Below are 24,419 nucleotides of genomic sequence, written 5' to 3' on the forward strand. Positions count from 1 at the left end.
GACAAATTTACCGCCATCTTTTAGCAGAAGGTGTTTTTTCTGTAGTCTTCATTTAGCAAATATCTCTGGTCTTTGATTTTAGTAGAGAATCTATTTAATTTCTTAGAGTAGTATGAGTAATTGCTATTTACATTAAACTAATACAAAACCACAGTTTTTTCACAGAAATGTGGGGTTGATGAAAACTATGTTTAATACTTTCTGGAAGGCTGTTATTTTGAAATAACAGTGAAGGTAAACACATACAGACAGATAAATGTACAAATACACACAAACTTGCTTCGGATGAGTAAGTTTAATCAGAACACATTCTTATTTCTTGCACATGACTGAATTTTCGACATCCACAGTAAATCTAACACTGAAGTTGTTTACAAATGCATTCATTTAAGTCATTTCGTCAATGATTCCTGGTAGGAGTGATGTAGAAAAGCTACACATTTGGTTTTGTATGGCGTTATGCAAAGCAGATATTCATGAACGATTTATGTTGTCTGTGTCATTTAGCAACACACACCACTTCCACTGCCCAAAGAGTACGACGACGACTCACTGATTCCCAGCAGTCCAGCAACTGAGACGTCTGACAATGTCAGCCCAGTCGCCAGTCCCATCCACACAGGGTCAGGACAGCCACAGCAGAGGCTTTTTATCCCCCAACCTCTGTTCTTCTGCTTTGTCATCCTGTCATTGTTTTTTTCCCTGCAACAGATTCCTGGTCAGTTTTATGGTGGATGCTCGAGGCGGTTCAATGCGAGGCAGCAGGCATAATGGTCTGCGTGTCATCATACCTCCACGGACGTGTGCGGCACCCACTCGCATTACCTGCCGCCTGGTGAAGCCGCAGAAGCTGACCAGCCCCCCTCCTCTGGTGGAGGGAGAGGGGCTGGCCAGCAGGATTATTTCGCTGGGTCCAGCTGGGATGCAGTTTCTGGGGTGAGCCAAGCACAGTGCCGCTGTTCTCTGGAAGAGGGGGATATTTTGTAAAATCAACATGTTTGAACTTTATGTCTGTGTGCTGGAATGAGCAGGAGCTTTTTAAAGAAACAGAGGCCCAATTTGATTTGCATTAAATTGCAAAGTCAAATTTCTTTTAAGCCATGTTTGGTATATGTAGTATTTTTATAACAACTGAAGGGAACATAGTTACTTGACTGTGTTATGAAATGGGACTATGTGCCTCAGTTCTTTTGTGTGTTTAGTCGCTTTATATCTATAGATTCTGATCCACTTCTGTGTGCATGGCAGACCAGTGATTGTGGAGATTCCCCACTTTGCTGCTCTGGGTCGTGGAGACCGAGAGCTTGTTGTGCTCAGGAGCGAGAACGGATCTGTCTGGAAGGAGCACCGCAACCGCTACGGTGACGAGGTGCTGGAAACCATCCTGAATGGGATGGATGAGGGTGAGTTGTAGTCCATCACAGTTCATTTGAAACTGGCAGCCAGATACTCTCCAGTGGTTTTACATTTTTGGAAGCATAACGCTTGCCTCTTCACCACAGAACTAGAAAGTCAAGAGGAACTCAGCAAGAAGCGAATCCGCCGCATCATCTCTACTGACTTCCCTCTTTACTTCGCTGTTGTATCAAGAGTCCAACAAGAGAGTGACCTGATTGGTCCAGAGGGAGGCTCACTTACCAGTAAACTAGTGCCGATGGTGCAGGCAACGTTTCCAGAGACGGCAGTCACAAAAAGAGTCCGCCTCGGACTGCAGGTGAGATGGGACGATGAGGAGGAAGGAGAGGAGGGGAGAAACGGAGTCGTTAATCCCTGAAAGAAAGCATGCTGAATTTACTTTACATGAATTTACATGACTTCATTCATCATGAAGTCATGTCACGTGTGCCAAGCTTGTTATGTTGCTTTTAAGAATCCTACAGGACCTTTTTGCCTTCTTCCATTTTTAATTTTGCATGCACCTGTCACCTTTATGCAACCCTGGACTGCCTTTTTAGTGTTGAGATTGTATTTTCTTTATTTTATTCTATTACTAATGTATTTATGTCACCTACAAACTCTGTATATCAGATATTTAACACATTCATTGGAGATGCCTAAGGATTTTTATCTGTTCGCTTTTTGTTGACTGGACAGACTTTGTATGCATTTTTCAGTTTTAAATGTGCTTGAATGTTTTCATCTTCAAAGAAAAGAAGTGTTCTGCTGCACAAAAAAGTTTTTAACCCAGTTTTTTTGCTCAACAATTTTCTTAATAGCCAAACTTTTGATATCAATTAAACACAACAGAAGATTCTTTTTTTATAAAAGCACTTCAGACAAAAATAAAATCCAATTGTATTCTCTATTGAGGCCTTCACTTTTACTTTGCCCTCATTATTTGTTTGTTCTGGATATTCTTTCTAAGGTAAATAGACAGAATTAAATTATATAAATCTAAGACTAAATTTAAAGTTTGGAATTAGATCTTGTTAAAGATTTTGCTGTAAATATTTACCTGTATTTGGACACAGTGGTCCTATTTTAGTGCATTTATCACTGACTGAATATTTTCTTTGCTTTTATTTTTAAAATTTATCTACAACTGTAGTTGAAAAAATTAACTATGCTTCTAAGATTTTACATATTAGGCTAATAACAATAATAATCATTGCTTTATTCTGACCTTACTGAATTGTTTCATTGGGATCTGAGTTATCTGACAGTACTGGAGTGAACTGTTCATCAATTTGGGCTTCAGGTGTTAAAAATTGCGTTGCAGCATTTTTCTTCTTTTTTTTCACCCATTCCCTTGTAGATTCATTACTGTTTACCTCCTAGTTCTGTTGCATGATGCAGTTTAATTCGATCTTTGACTCTCTTGACATTTTGGCTACAGCGTTCCTTTTCAAATGAACAACTCTTGTGGCTGCAACCCAAGCCTGTTTCATCACCCTCTGTTTGACAGCCAACACATTCAGAGCTGTTGTGCTAATATTGGTTTTCAAAAATTGTCATGGCAAAATCTTTCTCTTTCTGTTTTGTTCTTTGCATAGTTTGTTCCAGAAACTCAGATTATAAGTTTAAGCTTTACTGCCAGCCGAGTTTAAGGATCTTTTAACATTTCTTCTAAACAAACAGTATTTTCTCATTTTGTTTAATCATCCTAGACCTTTAGCAATAAGCATCTAGAAAACCCTGAGTTACATCTTCATTTATTTTATTGCATAGATACAAATTAAATATTCTTCAAAGTCCACTCTGCTGGAGGATAAGTGATGTTCTCCTCTGCAAATAAGTTTTGATTTGATTGACTCAAAATGATTTGATAGTAGCTTTACAATCTTTCTCAAATTAGCATAATTGACAGATTTAGTCTTTAGCAGTAACTGGATGCTACCTCCGAAAACTATGACCTGAAAAACTAATTATATAAATAATGGTGAAAAAGCTTATTGTGACATATGTTGCTGTTCATTTGAGAGTAAATTTAGCTGCTAGAGACAATATGATTTTGTTCTGTTTTCTAAAGCCTAAAGCTGCCAAACAAGTTTGATTATTAAATTACATTTTTTATTCCTCGGTAGGTTTTTACCATCTGGCAGAAACTTGAAAAGACCAAAACAACAAGTAAAAATAAAATAAACTGACTACTGTATGTTTTGGATCAACATATTTCAACACATTTCACTCTTTGTAAAGAAAAATATGCCTTACAGACATTATGGTCATTTTGTAACCTCATACTTAAGATACTGAATGTAACAGGATAAAAAAAAAAGATTGTAAAATTAGCTTTTTTCTAAAAAACAACAATCATTTCCATATATTTAGAAACTCATTTATTTAATTAAGATGCTATTGTAGAGAACTTAGGTCTGAGAAACCAAGTGGCCTTATGTGTTGATGTCCTTTTTGTATTAATGATTGTAAAAGCTTCTTGTTAACACCCACTGTTACAATAAAAAACACTTTTATACACATACATCCAGTTTGTGTCACTTTTATTTGTCCCTGAAAAAATAAGCTATTTTTAATTAGTGCATTTTCATTTTTCTCTCTTTTTCTTCGCATTTCATCATCCCTGATTTTTATTTATTTTTTTGTCATCCATCCATGAGCTTCTTATACTTTACTACCTCTTCGGTGATCCCTCTTTAATTTAATTCATTTCATACAATCACTATTTTCTCACACATTTTCCAACCTGTGACCCCGGTGCGTCTCCCTGCCCCTGTCGTTTACCACCTCAGGCCCAACCAGTTCCAGATGAGCTGGTTGCAAAACTGCTGGGTAACCAAGCAAACTTTAGCCCTGTAGTCACTGTGGAGCCTCGGCGGCGCAAGTTTCACCGTCCCATTGGCCTGCGCATCCCCCTGCCTCCGTCCTGGAGGGAGAGTCCCCGTGACTCAGGCGAAGGCGACACCACCAGTCTCCGTCTGCTCTGCTCTGTTATAGGTACTGCATGCCCAAACTGTGAGGTGTCTGTGTTTATGGGACCAGATTACTATAATAAAAAGGAATACTTTTATTCAACATGGTTACTGGCGTAAAAGATGTTGATTATCATTAGACATCCCTCCTCTACCTTTGATCACTGAGTTTCATGTTTCCCACGCTGTGTGACTGCCAGGTGGAACAGCCCCAGCCCAATGGGAAGACATTACTGGCACCACCAAGCTCCTCTATGCCAGTGACTGCGCCAGCTTTACCACTAATGTTTCTGCACGGTAAGTTCAGCTGGACACTTTATCAAATATAAACACAGAAAAGCGTCATCCTCTTGAAAGTAAAATACCTGGATGCCACTTTTCTTATTGGATTTACGTTCAACATTGTGGTCCTTTGTCATTGTTTGCTGATAGGTTCTGGCTGGCAGACTGTCCTCGGACAGCTGAGGCCGTCTCCTTTGCCAACCTGCTCTATAAAGAGCTATCAGCTGTACCCTACATGGCCAAGTTTGTAGTGTTTGCAAAGATGAACGAGCTGCGTGAGGGCCGTCTGCGATGCTACTGCATGACAGACGATAAGATGGATAAAACTCTGGAACAGCATGAGAACTTTACTGAAGTCGCCCGCAGTCGAGACATAGAGGTCAGTTAAATGTTAGGAAGGACAAGACAGACACCTGAGACTTATTCCTTGTTGACATCGTTAAGAAACACATAATTAATCATAGCGAATGTGTTGCAGGTGATGGAGGGAATGCCACTTCACCTAGAGTGTTCAGGAAATCTGGTGCCAGTGAGGAAGGCCACACAGCAGCCGCGCTGCTTTAGTTTCCAGGCTTTCAGGGACAACAGGCTTCCAGTCTCTGTCAAGGTGTCATTTGATTTTCTGCAGTTTCATGGTGCCAGTAGCAAGGTCACATCCACTCATCATGGCCATGATTATCATATTGATTGCAGGCTTTTAATGGTGCACTTACGCTATTTTTTAGGATGAGTTGAAGATGCAAAGTACAGCATCATAAATTGGAGGTCAGGTCACAATTACGTTATGCATTGCAAAAATATTCATGTCATATATCTTAAACATCTTGTCATGTTGCAACTCTTCTTTTGATGGATTATTAAGCAACAGAGAATATTTGTTTCTTTTTCCTCAAATAAAATTTAGTGCAATCAAGTGCATACAGAAGTCACCTCATTTGCAAACAGTCTCCACCTCTATTTAATTTCACAAACAGTATCATGAAGACCAACAGTCCATACAGGTCAAGGATAAACCTATAGAAAAATTTTAAGCTGGGTAAAATTATAAAAATGTCGCCAACTTTAAAGATCTCACACGGCAATGTTCAACATCCAAAAGTGGAAATGGCAAGTATAGCACAACAACAAACCAAGAAAGAGTCTTACAGCTGAAGAAAAGGGAAAGTCAAGAGGGTCATGGTGATTCTGGAGGAACTGCTATGACCCACAGCTTAGGTAGAAGATTGTGCTGATAGGACAACAGTCTCCATAGACGCCGTTGTACCTGGAGACAGTTGGGGGGTTTAAGTTGTGGTAATGATATGACAAAATATATCAAGTTCAAGAAGGGGTCTGAATACTTTTACAATATTCTATTTAAGCGCCAATATCTCATTGCATGCACTATTCACATCAGTAAAGTTGCATCCATTGAAAACCTTCATATTTGCCATATTTATTTATTACAAAATCAGTTTTACACCAAATTATGTGTAAACACCCTACCACAGAAGAATAATGGTTCAGATAAACCTTTAGCAGCCAAACAGTCAACACAAGAATCAACTGCTTTGCTACCCACTGTTACTACATCATCTCTAGTGTTTCTCTGCTGAAACCCTTTATCTGTGCAGGTGCGAGACAGCAGTAAGGAGCCTACTGGATTTTTATCTTTCCTACGGAAGTCCACTAAATATGAGGACAGCCAACAAGTACTGTGCAACCTTAATATCACTATGCCTCCTTGTATCAAGGTGATAATTTAGTGGATAAAAAACAAGACACAATCTACACTTCAACCCAAAATTATCCATACCCCAGGCAAATTTAGATTTAAAAGTATTTTTCATCCAATCAAAAAGATTGTTTCTTCTAATAAATTAAAGTTAACAAGAATCTACGAGGAATCTCTTATAATAATAGGTATTCTTATTTATATATTTTTTTAAAAATTAGCATATCTAACCATGTTTATATCCTTCACAATAATCACATAAAAATCTTTACGTACATTACAGGAATAAAACCTTTCTACCTGTTTTCCACTGGTATTTTGATTATTTATTTTGGTGATGAGCTTCAAGCCTTTGAGGGTCATCACCTTAATTTTTACCACTCTGCACAGATTTTCTATCAGATTTAAGACTGAGTAAATTATTGCTTTCTGTCAGACAAAAGATTACTAAAAGATTTAAATCTACACTTGGAAGGGGTGTGAGTAATTTTGAGCTGAACTATACTTAATGACAATAGTTTCCCAGAGTTTTGGTTTTAATAGTTTTTGCTTACCACTTAGATTATTGGTAGTGAAGATAGGAGACGAACTCTGACCCCTTTGGCTTTGAGAGAAAGATACAGCGCCCTAAATGAACCCGCTTTGGGTAAGAGACTCACTACTGGATCAATTATTACATTTACTTGTTTGATATCTTGGTGATATTAAAAAGAGGACTCAGTATGGTGGTTTCATGTGACCGTTTGTTTCTGGTCCTGTTTTCTGCAGCATCAATGAGTGCAATGGAGAGAACGGAGCTGAAGATGGCAGTGATCGCAGAGCAACTGGGTCTGAGCTGGGCTGGTGAGTAAACACTGAGAGTATGCTGAAGCTGCTTTTTACATTTACCATCTGTGTTTATCTAATGTCTAACAAGCATGGCTGGCACAGCTGACAGGATACAACCTGGTATCAAACTATACAAACTTCTGTATTGTTTCCCTCTCTGATTGTTACACAGAGAGATCATTCTTCCTCTTCAGGGTCTCCGTGTACCGGTGGGACACTGGCCTCAAACACGACTCAGAAATCATCATTTATGTTTTCTCTTTTTCTGAACAGAGTTAGCACGTGAGCTACAGCTGAGTGTAGACGATATCAACAGGATTCGAGTTGAGAATCCAAACTCCCTCCTCGAACAGAGCTCCGCGCTGCTCAACTTGTGGGCAACTCGTGAAGGCAAAAGGGCCAAAAGTGAGTCAATGAGATATGAGAAAGCAATGCAACAACATCTTGCATTGCTTTCTCTCAGTATCTGCCTGATGATCCCTTGGACTATTAAATGGCGAGTAATTTTCACAGTAATTTATTTTTAGAATGGGCAGATAAAACAAAGACCAAAAATTCAGACAAAACACATAACATTGAAGATAAAAATTGATTTGCATGTTTTAACAATTGATAACTTAATGTAACTGGCAATTAAGTCAAAATTTGGGCGATTTTAAATGTAATATAAACCAGTAACACAATAAATAGGACATATAAATAGGAGGAAATACAACATACAATACCATGTGGAGCTCCATGCAATAGACCACAAGAAAGGTAAGAAATGAGCCCACAACTGCAGAGAGACAGATTGTTGAAGATCTTAAGTCAGTACGAACCACTGTCTAAAAAAAAAGAGAAAAAAACAAAACATGAATCTTGGACAAGGACTTTTTTTGCTAATTAGCAATTAAGATGGGTCAAGGTTGGTTCTCCTCGTGTGTCAATGATTCATATCAACACTAAATGTAAACACAGGACTGGCTAAGGAAGAGTTCGGCACAGAGACCTGGTCAATTTCCAAACCTCAGTCCTTGCTGGAGCTTGAGACTTTGAGTTAAGTTTTGCTGATACACAATTAATATTAAGTTTATGTAAGTTTTTCTTTTTTCCAGATTTCTCTTTCATTTTCTATCGATATCAAGATTAGGTGATATGGACAGACATTTCTTTCCTTTCTTAGTCACTATTAAGAGAACTTGTTTGCCTCGCCTTCTTGAGTGTGGCTTTGTGTGTTTTCCATTCAGTGGAGAGTATATACACCGCCCTGAAGAACATCGACCGTATGGACATCATCAACATGTTGGAGGGTCACCCGCCCCAGCCTATGAGACGAGGCTCCCGTGACCTGAACAGACGGCGACACAACGACAAAGAGCATCTCTCCCCTGGTATGACCAATGGTAAGTTTTCTGCCAATGTTCAACAGTGCAGCCCAGTCCTACTGCGCCGTATGCCCTGACCCAGAGTTGCTCCTCTAATATTCATTCAGTGATGCTGAAAGTTTGAGAGTTTTGTTGACTTCTCTATTTTCCTAACAAACACCCAAAGAAGCATCAGGTTTAAGTTCTAGAAGTTGATAGAGAGTTTATAGTGGATCCCCAAAATTCGCAACACTGACGAACCACAAACGGCTGCAAATAGCTAAACATGACTACTTGAGACCACCTCTAAATACGCCTTTAGCTCCCTATTTCAATAATTCAGAAATCACATATTCCTTAATAGGCATTATGACATGAAAACTATCTTGGTGCTTCCACAGAACTGGAAGCTAACGTCCACGGTGTCTCTTTTCTCTCCTCATGTGGGTACGGGCAATTGATGCCAAGGAAAATTAATGTATCTGTGAGATTGGCTGCTTTGCAAACATCAGTCAACAGCATCTCAAATACAGAAAAATCCCAGATTATGCAGATTTTCCAGAAAGAATTTGGAGTAAAGTTTCACAGAAAAATCCACAAATAGACTGGAATATATTGTGTGTGTGTGGGACAAGAAGCAAAATATGTGTTTCAGTTCAGATAGTCTCCAGTTTCATAAGAAAACACATTGAAATTCTGTAAAAAAATAGACAGAAAACTCTTGGCTTATTGTCTTTAACAAAATCCTATGTTTTGTTAATACTTTTAAAAGCATTTATGTACTTTTGAGTGCATCTGTTCTTCCTCTTTACCCCCAAAACCCTTGAAGGACAAGTGGTATTTGATTCTTTTTGAATCTCCTCTGTTCTTCTTATGTTTTTTTGTTTCCCACTGTGGGGACACTGCCACAAACGTGGCTCAGAACTTTACCTCTGCTAAATGCAGTGGGACTCAGGACACTCCTACACCCCTGTAAGCCCTTAGCTTATCAATTTTAAGCTGCATGGCTCATTGTTAGAATGAGGATTAAATGGTGGATGCTTATAGGTTACTGACATTATTGAAAAATGTTTTTTGATGGAGCTGTGATCTACTTATTTATCTTACAGATAAAATATATTCATTTTGCTAATAAAAATGCAGTTAATACAAGTTCTGGAGCTTATGATCGAAACGCTTTACACTTGTGGCATGAACCTACCCATTCAACTCCAAATACTTCCTGCTTTCTTGAGCTTGCTGAATTTCAGCATTTAGACACATTCAACTTTTCTCCTTGATATACAGCATCTTTCCCAAAATATTAAGTTAATCCCTTCTATCTGAATTTTGTTTTTCTGATATTCCAAGACATTCCATGTATCATTCTGCAATTCTTGCAGAGGAGGATTTCTGATTGGCTGATTTTTAAGGTCGTACTCTTGCCTAGGCTACACCGGTATCCTGCAAGTTTAAGATGTGTCTTCTTCAACACACCTGAGTAAAATAATCAGGTCATTAGCAGGACTCTGGAGAACTTGACTGAATACTGAGGAGGTAATTTAGTCATTTAGACTCCAACTAGGGGTTTCCTTCTTGTTTTGAGAGGGTTTTCTGGAATGCTGGTGTATTACTGACAGTGTTGTCATATCAAAATGGCAATTTCTGTTCTCCCTTAATCTTTCTTTAGATTTGAAATATGTCTCAAATATCTAAATAAGATGAGTAAGATTGAAGGCGGGAGAGCTCTTTCTCCATTTAAGTCTCAAATGTTTCCTGTAATTTACAAATAAATGTTTTCTTTCCCTGCTTTTTGTTATTATCTTATTATCCTTAAGTTTTAATTTACTATAGGGACATATTGATGCATTAGTATTGCATGATTTTTCTTCTTTAATTTTAGTAAAGTGTTAGATTTTCAGTTTATTGTTTAACAAAGGCTTTAAAAACTTATCCTCTTCTATTTAAACCTGTTGCAGTCTTCGCGCAACACTCAGGAGGAGTGTGGAAATGTCATGGTCAGACAGCAGGGGGTTGTCCCATCAGACTGTCAATTTCCAAAACCACACTAAAAAAAGAATCTCGTAAATGCTCACAATGGGTTCATGCAGCCCAGCTGGACCGCGTACAAAATAAAAAACTTGTGAGGTCTAAATGATCCTGTCTCTTAAGACCACTGGAGGGTTAAGTTAAGTTTAAAACTCTATGAAACAGTTAAGAATATATCTTCCAATCAAAGTTATTAGACAGGTCATCAAAACAATCATATTTTTGTTACATACAGTCATAGTTTGGTAAGTGAACTTTAATTTAACATGACAATTGCTTTAGTAACACCTACTCATACGTGATAAATCCATCTAGAACCTCAAATAACTAGCATTAGCCATTTTCTCCTTTTCCTCGTGGTTTCCTTCATTCATGCATACTCTGTGTCTGATTTATTTCATTTTCACATCTGGGCTGATGTGAGCTCCTCTTTGTCCCAGAGTGCAGACAATGAGGTAGCCAGTCCTGCATATGAAAAATGGAGCAATAATCAGCGATGTAACTATGCAACCCAATGTGACCATGATGGTGAAAGAGGTGAAAAAAATAGTATTACAGATACTTCTAAACTATGACTTGCTAGCATCTTTTAACGTACTGAAATGAGGTAATAAAGGCAGCCTTTTTTTTTTTCTTCAAAAAAGTGACATTGAGCTCTAGAGGATTTAACAAAAGACGTTTACAGTCTGAAGTTAAGTAAAAATACCTTGATGTCAGAGTCATTATTCTTGAACGTTTTTGCACTTTGGGATATTGCAACCAAGAACATTGATGTATTTTTGGGTATGTTAGAGCAACACTAATGATTTCCTGCCACACCGAGATTTTCACGTTAAGTCAAATGGACTACATTTCTTTTTCATTCAGCAAAAGTATGTTCCTCCACATATTTGCTGTGTCCCCTATGTTGATTGTGGTAAAGTTATAAATTACTTTCAACAGCAACTTTCTGTCCTTCTTAAATAACATCATTTCTAATAGTTGTCCTGTTAACCGGTTCTCCAAACGTATGGATATAATTGCTTGACCTCTGTCCTGTGAGATTTTCAGAGCTTGGCACATTGTCTTATTACTGAACTATATTTACCATTTACCATAAACATTTCCACAGTTTTCTCCCGGACCCGCCTGCTGTGTGCTTTGGTCTACATGATGCTGTTTGTTCTCCAATGTTCTCTAACAAACACCTGAACAGCTAGATTTATGCTGCGGCTAAATTACACACATATGGATCTAATAAGATGAATTTTAACAGCAATTAGTTGTGCTGAATTTTATTTGGGAGTATCAGAGCAAATGAGGCTGAATACAGAGGCACACGTTGAATCATGGGTTATTTTCCTTCCACTTCACAATAATGACTACATTGTGCTGGTCAAACGCATAAAATCCCAATGAAATACATTTAAGTTTATGGTGGTAATATGACAAAATGTGGAAAAGTTTCAGTCATATAATACAACGGAATGAAACACAATGGCTGCTCCATATTTATTTAAGCATTGTAAGAATCATATCAGTCATCTCAAACTATACCAGTGCCACATATTAGCTCAAATCAGTAATGCTTATAAAAAGAGCTATATTTTAAATATGCCATAAAGAATTTTCCTCTGTTCAATCAAAGCATCTTTGCAGATCTTTTTCACATCTAAAACATACTCTGTAGGTTTTTTTTCTGTCTCTAAATTCTTTCTGCCTGTGGTTGCATGTTCAGTAGTTTGAGTCTGTCCAGGGTTATTGTTGGTGCACTGAATGTCTTTTTGGGAGCCGTGTTTTCATTCCCTGTGAATCTTGTCCTCTCTGTGTTTCTCTGGACATGTCATCTGCAGCCTAGCCGCCCTACTCTTCCTCCTCCTCACTTCTCTCCAAACTCTGACCTCATGCCGACCTCATGTTGACCTCTGACCCACATCTTAAGCTTTTTTTCTCTCTTTTTTTGCGACTGGTGCATTTACTTTCCCCTTATTTTACCTGTCGAAAGCCCCACCTTTATAAGTGTCCCCTCTGTGATAAATATCCCTCACACAAACTGTTTTTTCAGCACCCACTGGGAGGGGGGAGGTGATTCTCTCTTTCTTTCTCTCTTCCGCTCTTGTCACACTGTTTCTGTCTGTGTTCATCACTCTTGTTTATACTCCTCTTTCTCTCTTGCTCCCTTTCTCTTTTCTCTCCCACTCTGTCCTTTCCCCTCTTTTCCCTGCCCTTTCTCCCTTACCCTCCTGCATGACTGCATGTGCACCAGACGTTCATTGCTCATCTCCCTCTGTGTTTGCATGGATGCACTGGGAGGATGGGCAGCACTACCACTAACTTGTCTGAGATCACAGCATTGAAGCAGCTCGACCAAAAGACGTTTCTTTGCATGGCATGCTATATATACTGAGAACGACTCTGCAGCCTGTCTTGTTCCTCCTCAATAATCAGTCATAGCGGGGGTAAAAAGGCTGCAGTCCTTTTTTGTCAACTTTGACTTGTGTCCGCTTTGTTCTTGTATGAATGTTATTATTGCTTTGTGTGTGTTGAGTTTAATGTAAATTGTTTTCATCTCTTTGATGCTATTTGTCAGTTAGTCCTCCTTTCTCTATATGTATTTTGTTAAGTGTGAGCTATCAAATCAGTCTGTGGGGGTGTATCTGCGTGAGTGTTTTTATGTGCTTTAATTTAGAAACTACTGCTGTTTGTACATGTGTTCCCATGTGTGAACAGGCAAAAAGAGTCACTTTTCTTTACATGTTGTTTTTTTTTTATAACCTTCACTTCTGATACTTTACTTTTACGTTTCAGACAACGCCTCCCCATTTACTAATTTTTGTATTTTCCCCCAAAAAATCATTAGTATCTACTTTAGTGACAAGCAAAGGTTTGGTAGAGCTAAAATCAGAACACATCTGGTGTCAGATGCTGACATAAAGAACATTTTTATGTTTTATATACTAATGTTATGAACATAGCTTTCGAATACAAAGCTGATATTTTATCTTAAAGACAGGTTTGTTCCAAGTATTTGCATCAGAAGTTGTAAATCATGTTAATCTAGTTCCGACATGTTTCATCTACTGACCCAAAAAAGGGAGAAATCCTTAAAATTTTCTAACATTGTGTGTAAAACAACTTCTTTATGAAACCCACACACTAGGTTTCATTCAATTACATACAGTTGATCCTGTTTATGTCTAAAGCACAAAATGATGATCTAAAAGCTCTTTACGAGACAACAAGTTCTGTTCATATGCATTACAGAGGAGTTAATTCACTTCTGACATGATTCATCTCATAATTCATTACAGTACAAGCCGAGTTAAGTTCATGTCAGCTATATATAGACCTTCTCCGTCCAAATTCTAATAATAATAAAAAAATAATTTATTATTAATTCAGCGTTTTCGTTTAAAAAATTATCTAATCAAGGAAATCTAGCTGAGAACATCAGAGTAATTTACTTGGTAGTGGAGGCAATGAATCAAGAGTACCTTCTATGGGACATAATAAAAGGAATTACACAAAGGTAATAGCAGTCATAGATCCTTCAATGATCTATTTTGTTTAGGAAAAAAACACTAAACACAAGGTCAAGGGGTACTGTATACAGAAGAACAGAGAGAATATGAAGTTAGTAGTAGTACAAATTTCAAAATGTGTCATTTTCCTATATTTATAAAAGCTGTTTTTAATTACTTGTAACAATTATGGCAGAAAGTACAATATATACATATGTTTACATATGTATACATACACATATGTTTTTCAATTTTATTTTTATCCTCCCAGGCTCTTAGTGAAATAAAAACTGCTCTACATGTTTGCTTTCCCCACTTTCCCACATTGGACATCTTTGTATGTTAGGAATTAAAATAAACCTATCAGGACATATTTATCTTAGCATCAAAATGCTAAGATTTTGATGCTATCTTAGCATCAAAGATAGCATCAAAATCTATCTGTGATGCTGTGATCAGTAGGTTCCAGCTAAATTTAAAATTGGATATTATTAAAACCATTTTTTTAAATCTTTATTCATTCATTCTAAATCATATTTTTCAATAGATTTAATGATTTTATAGACAATTAAAGAACATGAAAAGAGCAGTTGACCGCTATTAGCTGAAGATCTGGGAGTGTAATCTTGTTCTTGACCTACAATGAAATCTTTCTCTGCGGATTGTATTACTGACTTCCCTGTTCTCTCCAGCCTGACTGTATGCATGCAAGTGTATTACAATCCGTTCTTTAAATAATGGTGCTCAGTCCCTCTGAATATAGAAAATTAAACCCAGATATATACTTGACCACTGGAGAATCTCAGCTTTGTTTTATGTTTTTCTGAAGTTTAAATTTGCTCCATTGACTGGGGTGTTTGTATTTTATATTTGGAGAGAGAATTCACAGGAGTCAAAACATTATGTTTGAGAAAATCTCGCTGTTTATGCACAGCCTATGAAGGAAGGTGATAATTTCCAAACTTAATAAAAGAGAGAAGACCACTGTGTTAAGTTCTGCAGGAGCTTTAGGATGGAGGTGCAGATATTTCACATTTAGCTACAAAACATCTACAAATATAAGGGAAATGTCCCCATCTTTATTTATAGCTCTGCTAGAAACGGAAGTGATCCATGTACCCAATCATTTAAATCTAAATTGCATTTGTATTAATCTTGAGTTCCTCTCTTGCTACATTCAGATAGCTTATGTTGCATAATTAGATGTTTCAAAAGCGAAGAAAAAAGTGTTTTATTATACTGTATGTGACACTTAATTGGACTGCAGTTGGGAGGGTAAAAGAGAAAGTAGGACAAGGGGTCTTTTTGCCTCTCAGTCAGTCCTGTCTCAGATATCTTGTGCAGCCTCAGCAGTAGCCTGCAGCGGACTATGACTCCCGTTACACCCTGTGCTCTGTAGAGTGAGTTCTTCACTGTGCCGTGTACAGATACAGTCAGTCTTACTTTTTCTGTCCTTACAGTATGGCCCGCACCGCCTCACTTGGTTCTATCTATGCTTAGTTTCATTTTCAGCAATAAATCATGCAATTTAAAATTATATTATCACTAATACTTCATCAAAAATATTACATTAATCTTCAACTAATTTCCAAGGAAGAGTCATTTGCTCTTCCTTGGGCTGCTATATGTATTTTATGTAAAAAAAAAAAAAAATCATCTTTACTGTAAATTAGTGACTACAATGTCAAGCTTTATTGGACAAAACATAGTTATTAAGATAATTCAAACGCACTATGTAGGAGTGACCTGAGTCCACATCACATTGACATGTCTTACTGACTGATTTTGGAAAATCCATTTAAACTATTGCTTTAGGCAGCAACCATGTAGCTTTTACAAACCTGTTTGGTGTTTTTACACCAATACTAACAATGTAGCGGCATTTTGAATGCATGGAGATGAACACCTGTGTCAGAAAGAGAATACTGTGTGATGATGCGGGGAATCTGTTGGTTTGAGTTTTTAATGATATGATAACTTTGAGTAAAAATATTATTTTCACAGTGTTATAACACATTATAGTAGAAAGAGGTAAAGCAAGAGTACGACAGTAGTTTATTGCTTTAAGGCGAACTGGCTTCCTAACCTGCTCATAACTAATAATGTTTTAAAAGAACGCTGTTAACAATCAAGTTAACTTACTTAGCATTCAGGCTAATTGGTGCCACATCTATGAGGGTCAGACACTACTGGTGTAGGTTCTTCAAATGAAAATAATTGTGTTCAAATTTTTTGAATGCATTTTACAAAGTCAATTTGTTTTTTCTGATGGGTTTCATGAATCTTAAGTTGTGGCTTGCAGAATGTGTGATGCACAATCACCTAACAATGATTTGAGCAGTTTGGGATTTTGAGCTACAGATGATCAAGTGCAAACCCTGATCGAAAAATATTCAAGTAGCTCTTTACTTAACTGATAAATCAAAAGTTGCGAGTCATACAGTAACCTTAGTCAAATGGCCAAATAGCTGACATCACAAATCATCAGTACACTGATGATAAGTCACTTGGTGGACTTTTACTTCCTTTTAGCATGTTTAGCACAAAAAGAGACCACCTTAAAAGAGGAAGCCCTAGTGCTTCAATAAAATTCAAAATCTAACCTCATTTGAGAAGATTCATCAGAGGCTGACAAATCTTCCTGCTTGCATTGTTGTTATGTTTGTTAAGCAGTCATATGTCCCTAGGTTTGTTTCAAAATGTGATAAATGATTTCTATTTTTGAATTTCTTAAGTGGTAATAATGTTGTAATAGCTGTGAAAACTGACAGCTATCCATCCCTAGTGGACATGTGTGTGTAAAGTTATGTCTGATGAGAAAATGGGATTGCCTGCTGATTGCATGTTTTCCAGCCTGACTACAAAAAACAACTTGCCTGTTCCTGAGAGAATTTGAATGCATGTATCACTGAGTGGGCGGATATGTGTGTTTCAGAACGGGAGTTTGCGTCCCTGCTGGACAGGGATCAGTAATCCGTCTCATCTCCCTGCAGGTGGCAGCCAGCAGAGCAGCACCAGCCATGGCTGGGGTCGAACCTTGGTCTCAGTCAGTTGGTCCGATTGGCTGTGTCTGCTGCTGTTACTGCCACTGCTCGCACCGTCAACATTGGCTGATTGAGCTTGACAACCTTTCTTCTAAAAGCTGCCCTTGCTCTCTTAGCTAATTGCACCTTTGTTCCAGCTCCTGTTATCTTGGCCCTACCCCCTCTTTTCTTTCCCACTCCTCTCCCATTTGTCCCTTCAGCCTCCTCTTCTCCTCCCCTAGATGCCCAGCTCCTGGGCTGGGGCACTTACCTCCTCCCAGGGTCCCAGTGCTGTGGGGGTGAGGTAGAGAGCGAGGCGGGGGGGCCGGGTGTCAGCGTGCCTCTCTCTGTCTCGCTCCAGGTTATGGGCTTGCGCAGGAGGAGCTCCATTCGCCGGCCTCAATGCAGTACAGCCTGCCCTCTCCGTTGGGTGCCGAGCCTTACTGGCAGGAAGTATCCAGCCTGGACTGTGCACCAATTGCCACCACAGAAGAAGACACCCTAATGGAGATGTCCGATGTTCAGGTTTGGCCCTCTGGCAACAGCCCTTCCTTGGTACCTGTGGAGGACTCCTCGCTGGAATGCAGCAATGCGGATGACTCAGAAGGTCTGCTGGGGCTGCCGTATGGAAGTCTGGGCCGACCGGCCAGCCAGGCCAGTGCAGCCAGCGCAGGGGGTGTGGTGCTGAGTGGTTCTATTGAGCTGCCAGAAGATGACTCAGAGATGGGAGTGGATTCTCTCAGCACAACCACACCAGCCTCCATTGGGGGAACCATAGCAGGGATCAATCTCAACGGGCTAAACAACGGTCAGGGGTCAGAGGCAAGCTCAGAGTTATCAGCCGTCACGAGTACGACGGGTGGTGATGGAGCTGAAGGAGGAGGACGACGACTAGGTGGAACTGGCTCAGAAGAAGGACATTCTCTTGTTTCAGGACAACAAAGAGTGTACGCTCGGTTGAGTGAATCACCTGGTCTGAGCTGTGTTGCAGATCGGAATGGAGACAGGTTGGTAAAGCCGCAGTATGCATCTAGGTTTGAGTAAAATGTTCATAAAAAAAAAAAAAAATCTGAATCCTGGTTTTATTGCATGCCAGTGCCAAACCATTCAGATGTGGGTGACTGCAAAGGGACTGTAACTTATTGTGACATTAAGTGTCCTCACTTATCTTCTGTTTTCAGGTCAGCTAATGGTGGCAACGGAAGTGGAGGAGGCTCTTTCCTTTCTTACCTGCAGGAACAGACCGGTTCAGGATGGATGCCTGTCACTGACCCTACACAGGCTTGGGTGGGCACCCAGTCTAAGCCCAGGCAGGCCATGGAGACTATGATTTCATCTGTACGTAATGCTGTGGATGTAGACCCATCCCTAATGTCCCAGGAGGCCTTGCTTCAACCCGTGAGGGACATGGGGCACTCTGAGATTTTACGGGGTCACTTCAGAGGTACCCAGCCTTTTGAGAAGGGTCTGGGATTCCCACACAGGGTTCCAGAACTGAGAGCCTGGGACGACGTGCGCCTGAAAGGCCAGGTGAGTGTGTTGATCTTTCATTTTCTTTAAAATTCAGTCATAATTCTTCAAAGTCAGTGGGAATTATAAAAGTGAAATGTTTTAGTACATTACCAAATGACTGCACAGCCAATGACCAACTAAATTACCTCCAAACAAGCATGGTGAAATTCCATAAATTGGCTTTGGAAGGACCAAATTATAGTTATGATCAATGCAGTGTAATTGCTACTACTCAACGTTATTGAGGAAAATTTTTAAATTATTGATTTTTAGTTTTTGAATATCTTCATCATATTCACTCCAGGGATTGGTCATGATCTGACTCCCTCATCTGAATTTCTTTCTCTGGCAATGCAAATATTATCCAAACCCAAGTACTCTTATATTTATTGTTTAGGTTTAAAATAAAATAATTAATCATATAGACAGTAATCACTGATCACAAAAGTCACTTCCACAAACTCACACACTCTAGAGCCCAAGATGGCCACTCACAGTATGAAGGTCCAAATATAGAAAGCATTCTTTGACTCTCGTTAGTGTTACATGAGACCCTCCCCAAGTCGCTCCCACCTCTTAACTTTGTACACATGACAGACAGACAACACTACTAAAGGCAAATCTTAACAATGATATTGCTTGACTACAAATATCAAAGTGTAATTACTATGTTTCTGGGGTAAATGTCATGTTTAGGTGAACACCATTAAAGAAACGATTCGGGTTCATTTGGGACCTGCATTACTGTGTCAGTAACTTAGTTGTTTTTGCCTGATTGGCTGTTTAAATCCCAAAGAAAGGAAGGGAAAATAACTGAAGTTAAAGCTGGTGTATTACCACAACACATGGAGCTGCACAGGAGCAGGAGGAGGTATTTAAAGCCCACAGATCACATGGGCTGAAAGTCAGAGAGGTGTTAATAGAAGCTCCACATAGCTGCTCTTGGTTGGATCTTTGACTGGGTTCTAGTAAGGAAGAGACGTGGTCAGGAGGGTCCCACTGCCCCAGCTGCTGGAGGACAAAAATGATCTGAGACACCAGTTTCACCAAAACAGCGTCAAGAGGGGAAAGAGTTGCAGCTGTTGCTCTCTCTCACAGCAGAGAGGACAGTTTGAGAAAAGGGAGTAGCTGAAGGCTGCCTGCCTAAAGCCGCTTTGTGCAGACCGTGTCGGTGTGCTGGGCGTTAAACTTTGGCGATGTGGGCCCTGGTGACCGAACTCCTCTTCAGCTTTGTGCTGCTGGCTTTCTTGGTGATCAGCTTGCCAGAACGTCCTCCACATTGCCAGTGGCTCTGTGCGCACTGTGCTCAGTTACATACACGCTCAGCTGGACCATGAGCTGGGTGAGGTCGAAGGGGTTGCTGACGAGGAGGAGAACGTGACCACAAGGGTGGTCCGCCGCAGAGTCATCCTCAAGGTACAAACGTGAGGGGTAGGAAGGAAGTTGAACAAAACCTTTTTGCAACATATTGTTTCATACGTTTGTTAGGAAATACCAGGCTGTAATATTGATTAAAAGATGCAATGATCTTCATATACCCCATCCCCCATGAAAAAGACAGAGAAAACATCTATGCTTTCCATCTAAGCAGAACATGAATGCAGTCTAGAATCTTTTATTGGCATCTAAATGTAGCTACAAAGGACACACTGCCTAAAAAAGTCAGGTGTTTTCCTGGGTTTAATATTGGCAATAAGCCGTCCGGATATAGTCAGACGCAGTGTGCTCATAGACGCAGTGTGTTAATGTGATTTACAGCAAAAAGGCTCTTGCTCACATGTTTATGATTCTTTAAGTGTCATTGCAATTAGGTGGAACAAACACAATAAATGCTTGCTGAGAAATAATGATGCAGTAATAATATCTAACAAGTTTATGCTGTGACTGTAAAGCAGAAGTACTTCTAGAGCATTATCCTCTGCTGCCATAAAAACAGATAAAACTCGGTTTAACAACTCTGAGCCTTAGTTCCTTTAACATATCTTGTTCTTTCATCATCTTCTTTCCTCTTTACATCTTCTCATTAAATACATATTCCTAACTGTGGAAACATGGTGATTAGATAAATGTCCATGCAAGTTCAGTTTTTATTAACTTCACTGTGATTGTGTCCAAGAATTTCCGAATTAATATCTAGCAGTACAAACTGTAGAAAACCTATCGAATGCTGAAAGAGGATTTTAATGATCCTCATGCATTGTGATTTTAAGCATGCAATGTAAAATGAATAGATCCTGAAATCAACATCTCTCTCTTCTCAACAAGCTGTTGGCTGCCTGATTGTCTGTGTTTCCACTTGGTGGAGAAGTAACTTGATTGCAGCTACACTGCACTGGTAATCAAGTTTATAGGACTGTGAAAAGTAACTCAAATCAGAATGTTATTTTTTGCAAAGCTCTTACAACCCACTTAACCTGAGAACTGAGCAGAAAACAGCAACAAGTTACATTTTGAATGTTTGATAGCCTTGAAGCTGAGACAGGAGAGAACACAGTTAATATATTGGAATAATTAAAAGATTTTGGCTTAATGTGTGGTGAAAGTAATGTTGCGCATTACAATGAAGACATAATCTCTACTGTGAACTATAATGCCAGCAACATGAGAGGGTTTTCTTCAGCAGGAACAGAGGAGATGGATAGCAATAAATACAAGGTAATATTGGAAGAAAATCTGTAAAAAGCTGCAAAAGACTGGGGTGCAGATTCTTCCTTCATCAAGATGAAACCACTAAAGAAGGACAAGGAAAAGTGTTTATGGTTATTCTGTATCCAGTCTGATTGCTTTTGAGTTACTAGGCAAAGAGAAAACAAAATTATTTTTGTTCCTCTTCAAAGTTATCTACCACTGTGTGTTGGGTCTCAGATAAAATCACAGTAAAAAAAATCTGAAAGTGTGTTGTAGTCTGAAAGAGCTCAAGGGAAATTAACAGTTTTGATGGACTCAGTATGAGACAAAACTGACTGATTGGGCAAATATATGACTCATGGTGAAAAGCAACCCACAGCTACTATAAAGAGCTAGATAGATTTACCTCTCTTAGATTGTGCAGGCAAAAGGTTCAAGGAATAGCCTTAGAAGATTCTCCAAATTTGTTAGATTTTTTTGTAAGACTCTGCATCTGCAAAATAAATATCTCAAATTGTATGAAATTAGGCATATCTGATTCAATATATATATACAAATGTCAGGTAGATCATGACTGCAGTTTAGGAAGAATGTATATTTTTTAGTTTTTAAATGAGAAAACTTGAACATGAGCATTTTGTTATCAACAGGGCGATGAAGTTGAAGACCTTGCTGGTGGGCAAGTAAGTGAGGAGCAGTTCACAGATGAACATGGAAACATCGTCACCAAGAAGGTCAGCACTTTCATCATGCCTTATAGCCACAATGAAATCAGGATTTTGTTGTTTCTCGGTTAAATATTCATTCAGCATTTCCCCCCCATAGTGATTATTCAAACAATTGTAAGATGTATCGGAGTTCTTCATTCATTTCATGTTGGATGTTATTTTTAGTACAGTTTTTTTTTCTCCATCAACATTTCTTCTTCTCCTTCTGTTACTTTGTCATTCACTCGCCCTCGTCTGCCCCCCCACCCCCACCTCCTGTCTGCCAACATCTAAAATGTGGAATAGATTGTACGGAAAGTTGTGCGCAGAGGGAAAGGTTTGGGAGAAGAAGGGGTTCTGGAAGTGGAGGGTTCCCTGCTGGATGCCAACGAACTGGAGGGCGATGCTGAGCAGTACCTGAGCTACGCCATCCTAGGCCGCGACGGCAGCAAGGTGGGCTTCTGATCTGCAGACAGCTGTGTGGCTCTCTTCAGGTTTCAACTAGTAAGAGGAATTGTTAGACCTGAGTTTGCTAAATGAAATTACGTCCGATAGTACAGCTGGACACCATATGAGGATTAGCTAGTGTAAAGCAGTGCAAAAGCCTCAACATAACGAGATGAAAGCAGTAAGCCTGAATGTGGTTTTAGTTTGTCTGTAAACCAACTAACCAGTTTCAGTGTGTCAGATCTAAATCACTTAAGCTCTGACGTGTGTTTGGGTAAATGCTACACACTGACTTTCTGTTACATTTATTTCCATCCAAATGTTTTTTTTATGTTCTTTTATTTTATATCTGTGGAACAAACAGACTCTCATTTTCTGTGTGCTTTGGCTAAGATGCAAAAATCCATCAGTTCATTCAGATTTTATTCATTTTTGTCATCATTCAGTCATTCCTTCACTTTGATTGTTTTCAACGCTACAATGAATGAAATTACCTCCTGCAGTTGTTATAGCTATAATTTTTCTTTCTTCTCAAAATGAGTGATTCATCTGTTTTCCTGCTTTTATTAAAGCTCAGTCCTTCAACTACGACTGTGTCCTGATCCCTCGATCTACCTCTGATTCACATTTCCTTCAGTCATCGAATGGGTTTAACATGGCATGTGGTACAGAGTTCTTACTCTAGGTCTATTTGCAAAAGTGTTCATACCCCTTCAACCTTCTCAAAATTTTCCACGTTACAACCACAAACGTTGGTTATTTTATTAAAACTGTAGACAGAACAATACAAATCAGAAAACTGTGGCATCTTTAATCAAGCCACTTTGATATTCCAAAGTAAAATCCAGTGCCACCAATTTATTTCAGAAGATACTTACGTAGTAAATAGAGTTCATCTGTGCGTGATTTAATCTTAGTATCGATACAGCTGCTTTATGATAGCCTCGTAGGATTGTTAGAGAAGAAGTCTGAGCAAACATCCTCGTGAATACCAAGGCACATAAAAAACTGGTCAATAAGAAAGTTGTGGACAGGTTCTATTTAGGCTTAAAGCAATGAAACTATCAGGAGGTGCATCTGCAAACCTGCCAGGTCATGTCTGGTCACCTTAAATTGAAATCCAAATAAGGATTGATCATTTATCATTGATCACACAAGCAGCGAAGATATTCACGATAACTTACAGTAGCTTAAAGCTGTAGTGGGAGAATCTGTCAACAGGTCAAATATTAGCCACACACTCCACAAATCGGGCATTAAAGCAAGAAGGAACCTGCTTTGAAAGAAAGTCATGTGGTCCGAGTTTGATTTTACTTTCTAGAGGAAACAACAAACGTGAAAAAGGTGTTCTTGTCAGATAGAAGGAAAATGTATTGCTTTGGCCCACAAAAAAACAGTCACATTAAACAGATAACCAAAGCGGACCACAGTTGAAATGAAGCTGGATAAGTCAAAGTTTGGGAAATAGGAAATACTGGAGGAAAATCAGATGAAAGAATGAAGAATGGTTTACATCGAAGCATATTGGTGAAGTCAAAGTCCATGCCTAAATCTACTGAAAAATCTGGGCCAATGAGATGAGATATTTTTATAACCAGAACAATGGGAGACATTTTCATACACCAGGCGTGCAATTACAGCAAAAACATACACTAAAAGACCTGCAGCTTTAAATGCACCAATGCAGAAAGGTTGAGTAAAAATGCAGCCAACATTATTCAGATTTTTATTAGCAAAAGAAAACTGAAAAATCTTTTATTTCCTCACAATTAAACTCCACTTTGTGTTGGTATATTAAATAAAAATCCAATAACATATGTTAAAGTTTGTGGTTGGAACCAGATAAAATAAGAAAAAGTTCAAGGAGTATGAATGCTAGTTCTGTTCAGATGGATGGATGTTTATTTGGGCCTTTAACAGTCTGTTCAAATACTTCCCATTTACTCTGAACCACATCCCCAGTGTTTTATCCATCTTTAAACTTTCCTGATTTCCATCCTTGCTTGACTGTTTATAAATTGTTTACTTTTTTAA

The 24,419-nt window shown here is 38.9% G+C and overlaps 1 protein-coding gene across 14 annotated transcripts in view; it reads left to right on the top strand.

Annotated features, from left to right (window-relative positions):
* ank1a (ankyrin 1, erythrocytic a) overlaps positions 1 to 24,419 on the top strand; it is a 100,499-nt gene that overhangs the window by 67,360 nt on the left and 8,720 nt on the right. For 8 of the 14 annotated variants that reach the window (XM_032578976.1, XM_032578978.1, XM_032578979.1 and 5 more), the window contains 17 exons: positions 508 to 623; positions 712 to 936; positions 1,249 to 1,403; positions 1,503 to 1,714; positions 4,191 to 4,395; positions 4,571 to 4,667; positions 4,803 to 5,031; positions 5,131 to 5,259; positions 6,266 to 6,385; positions 6,928 to 7,012; positions 7,135 to 7,209; positions 7,468 to 7,599; positions 8,424 to 8,579; positions 17,453 to 18,098; positions 18,273 to 18,621; positions 21,882 to 21,965; positions 22,245 to 22,391. In XM_032578976.1, coding sequence (XP_032434867.1) covers positions 508 to 623; positions 712 to 936; positions 1,249 to 1,403; positions 1,503 to 1,714; positions 4,191 to 4,395; positions 4,571 to 4,667; positions 4,803 to 5,031; positions 5,131 to 5,259; positions 6,266 to 6,385; positions 6,928 to 7,012; positions 7,135 to 7,209; positions 7,468 to 7,599; positions 8,424 to 8,579; positions 17,453 to 18,098; positions 18,273 to 18,621; positions 21,882 to 21,965; positions 22,245 to 22,391 — 3,162 coding nt within the window. The remainder of the gene's footprint in view (positions 1 to 507; positions 624 to 711; positions 937 to 1,248; positions 1,404 to 1,502; positions 1,715 to 4,190; positions 4,396 to 4,570; positions 4,668 to 4,802; positions 5,032 to 5,130; positions 5,260 to 6,265; positions 6,386 to 6,927; positions 7,013 to 7,134; positions 7,210 to 7,467; positions 7,600 to 8,423; positions 8,580 to 17,452; positions 18,099 to 18,272; positions 18,622 to 21,881; positions 21,966 to 22,244; positions 22,392 to 24,419) is intronic. The other 6 variants (XM_032578989.1, XM_032578991.1, XM_032578982.1 and 3 more) reach the window with 4 other exon arrangements.

The sequence above is a fragment of the Xiphophorus hellerii genome, chromosome 12 (genome assembly GCF_003331165.1).
Source record: "Xiphophorus hellerii strain 12219 chromosome 12, Xiphophorus_hellerii-4.1, whole genome shotgun sequence".
NCBI classification, from domain to species: domain Eukaryota; kingdom Metazoa; phylum Chordata; class Actinopteri; order Cyprinodontiformes; family Poeciliidae; genus Xiphophorus; species Xiphophorus hellerii.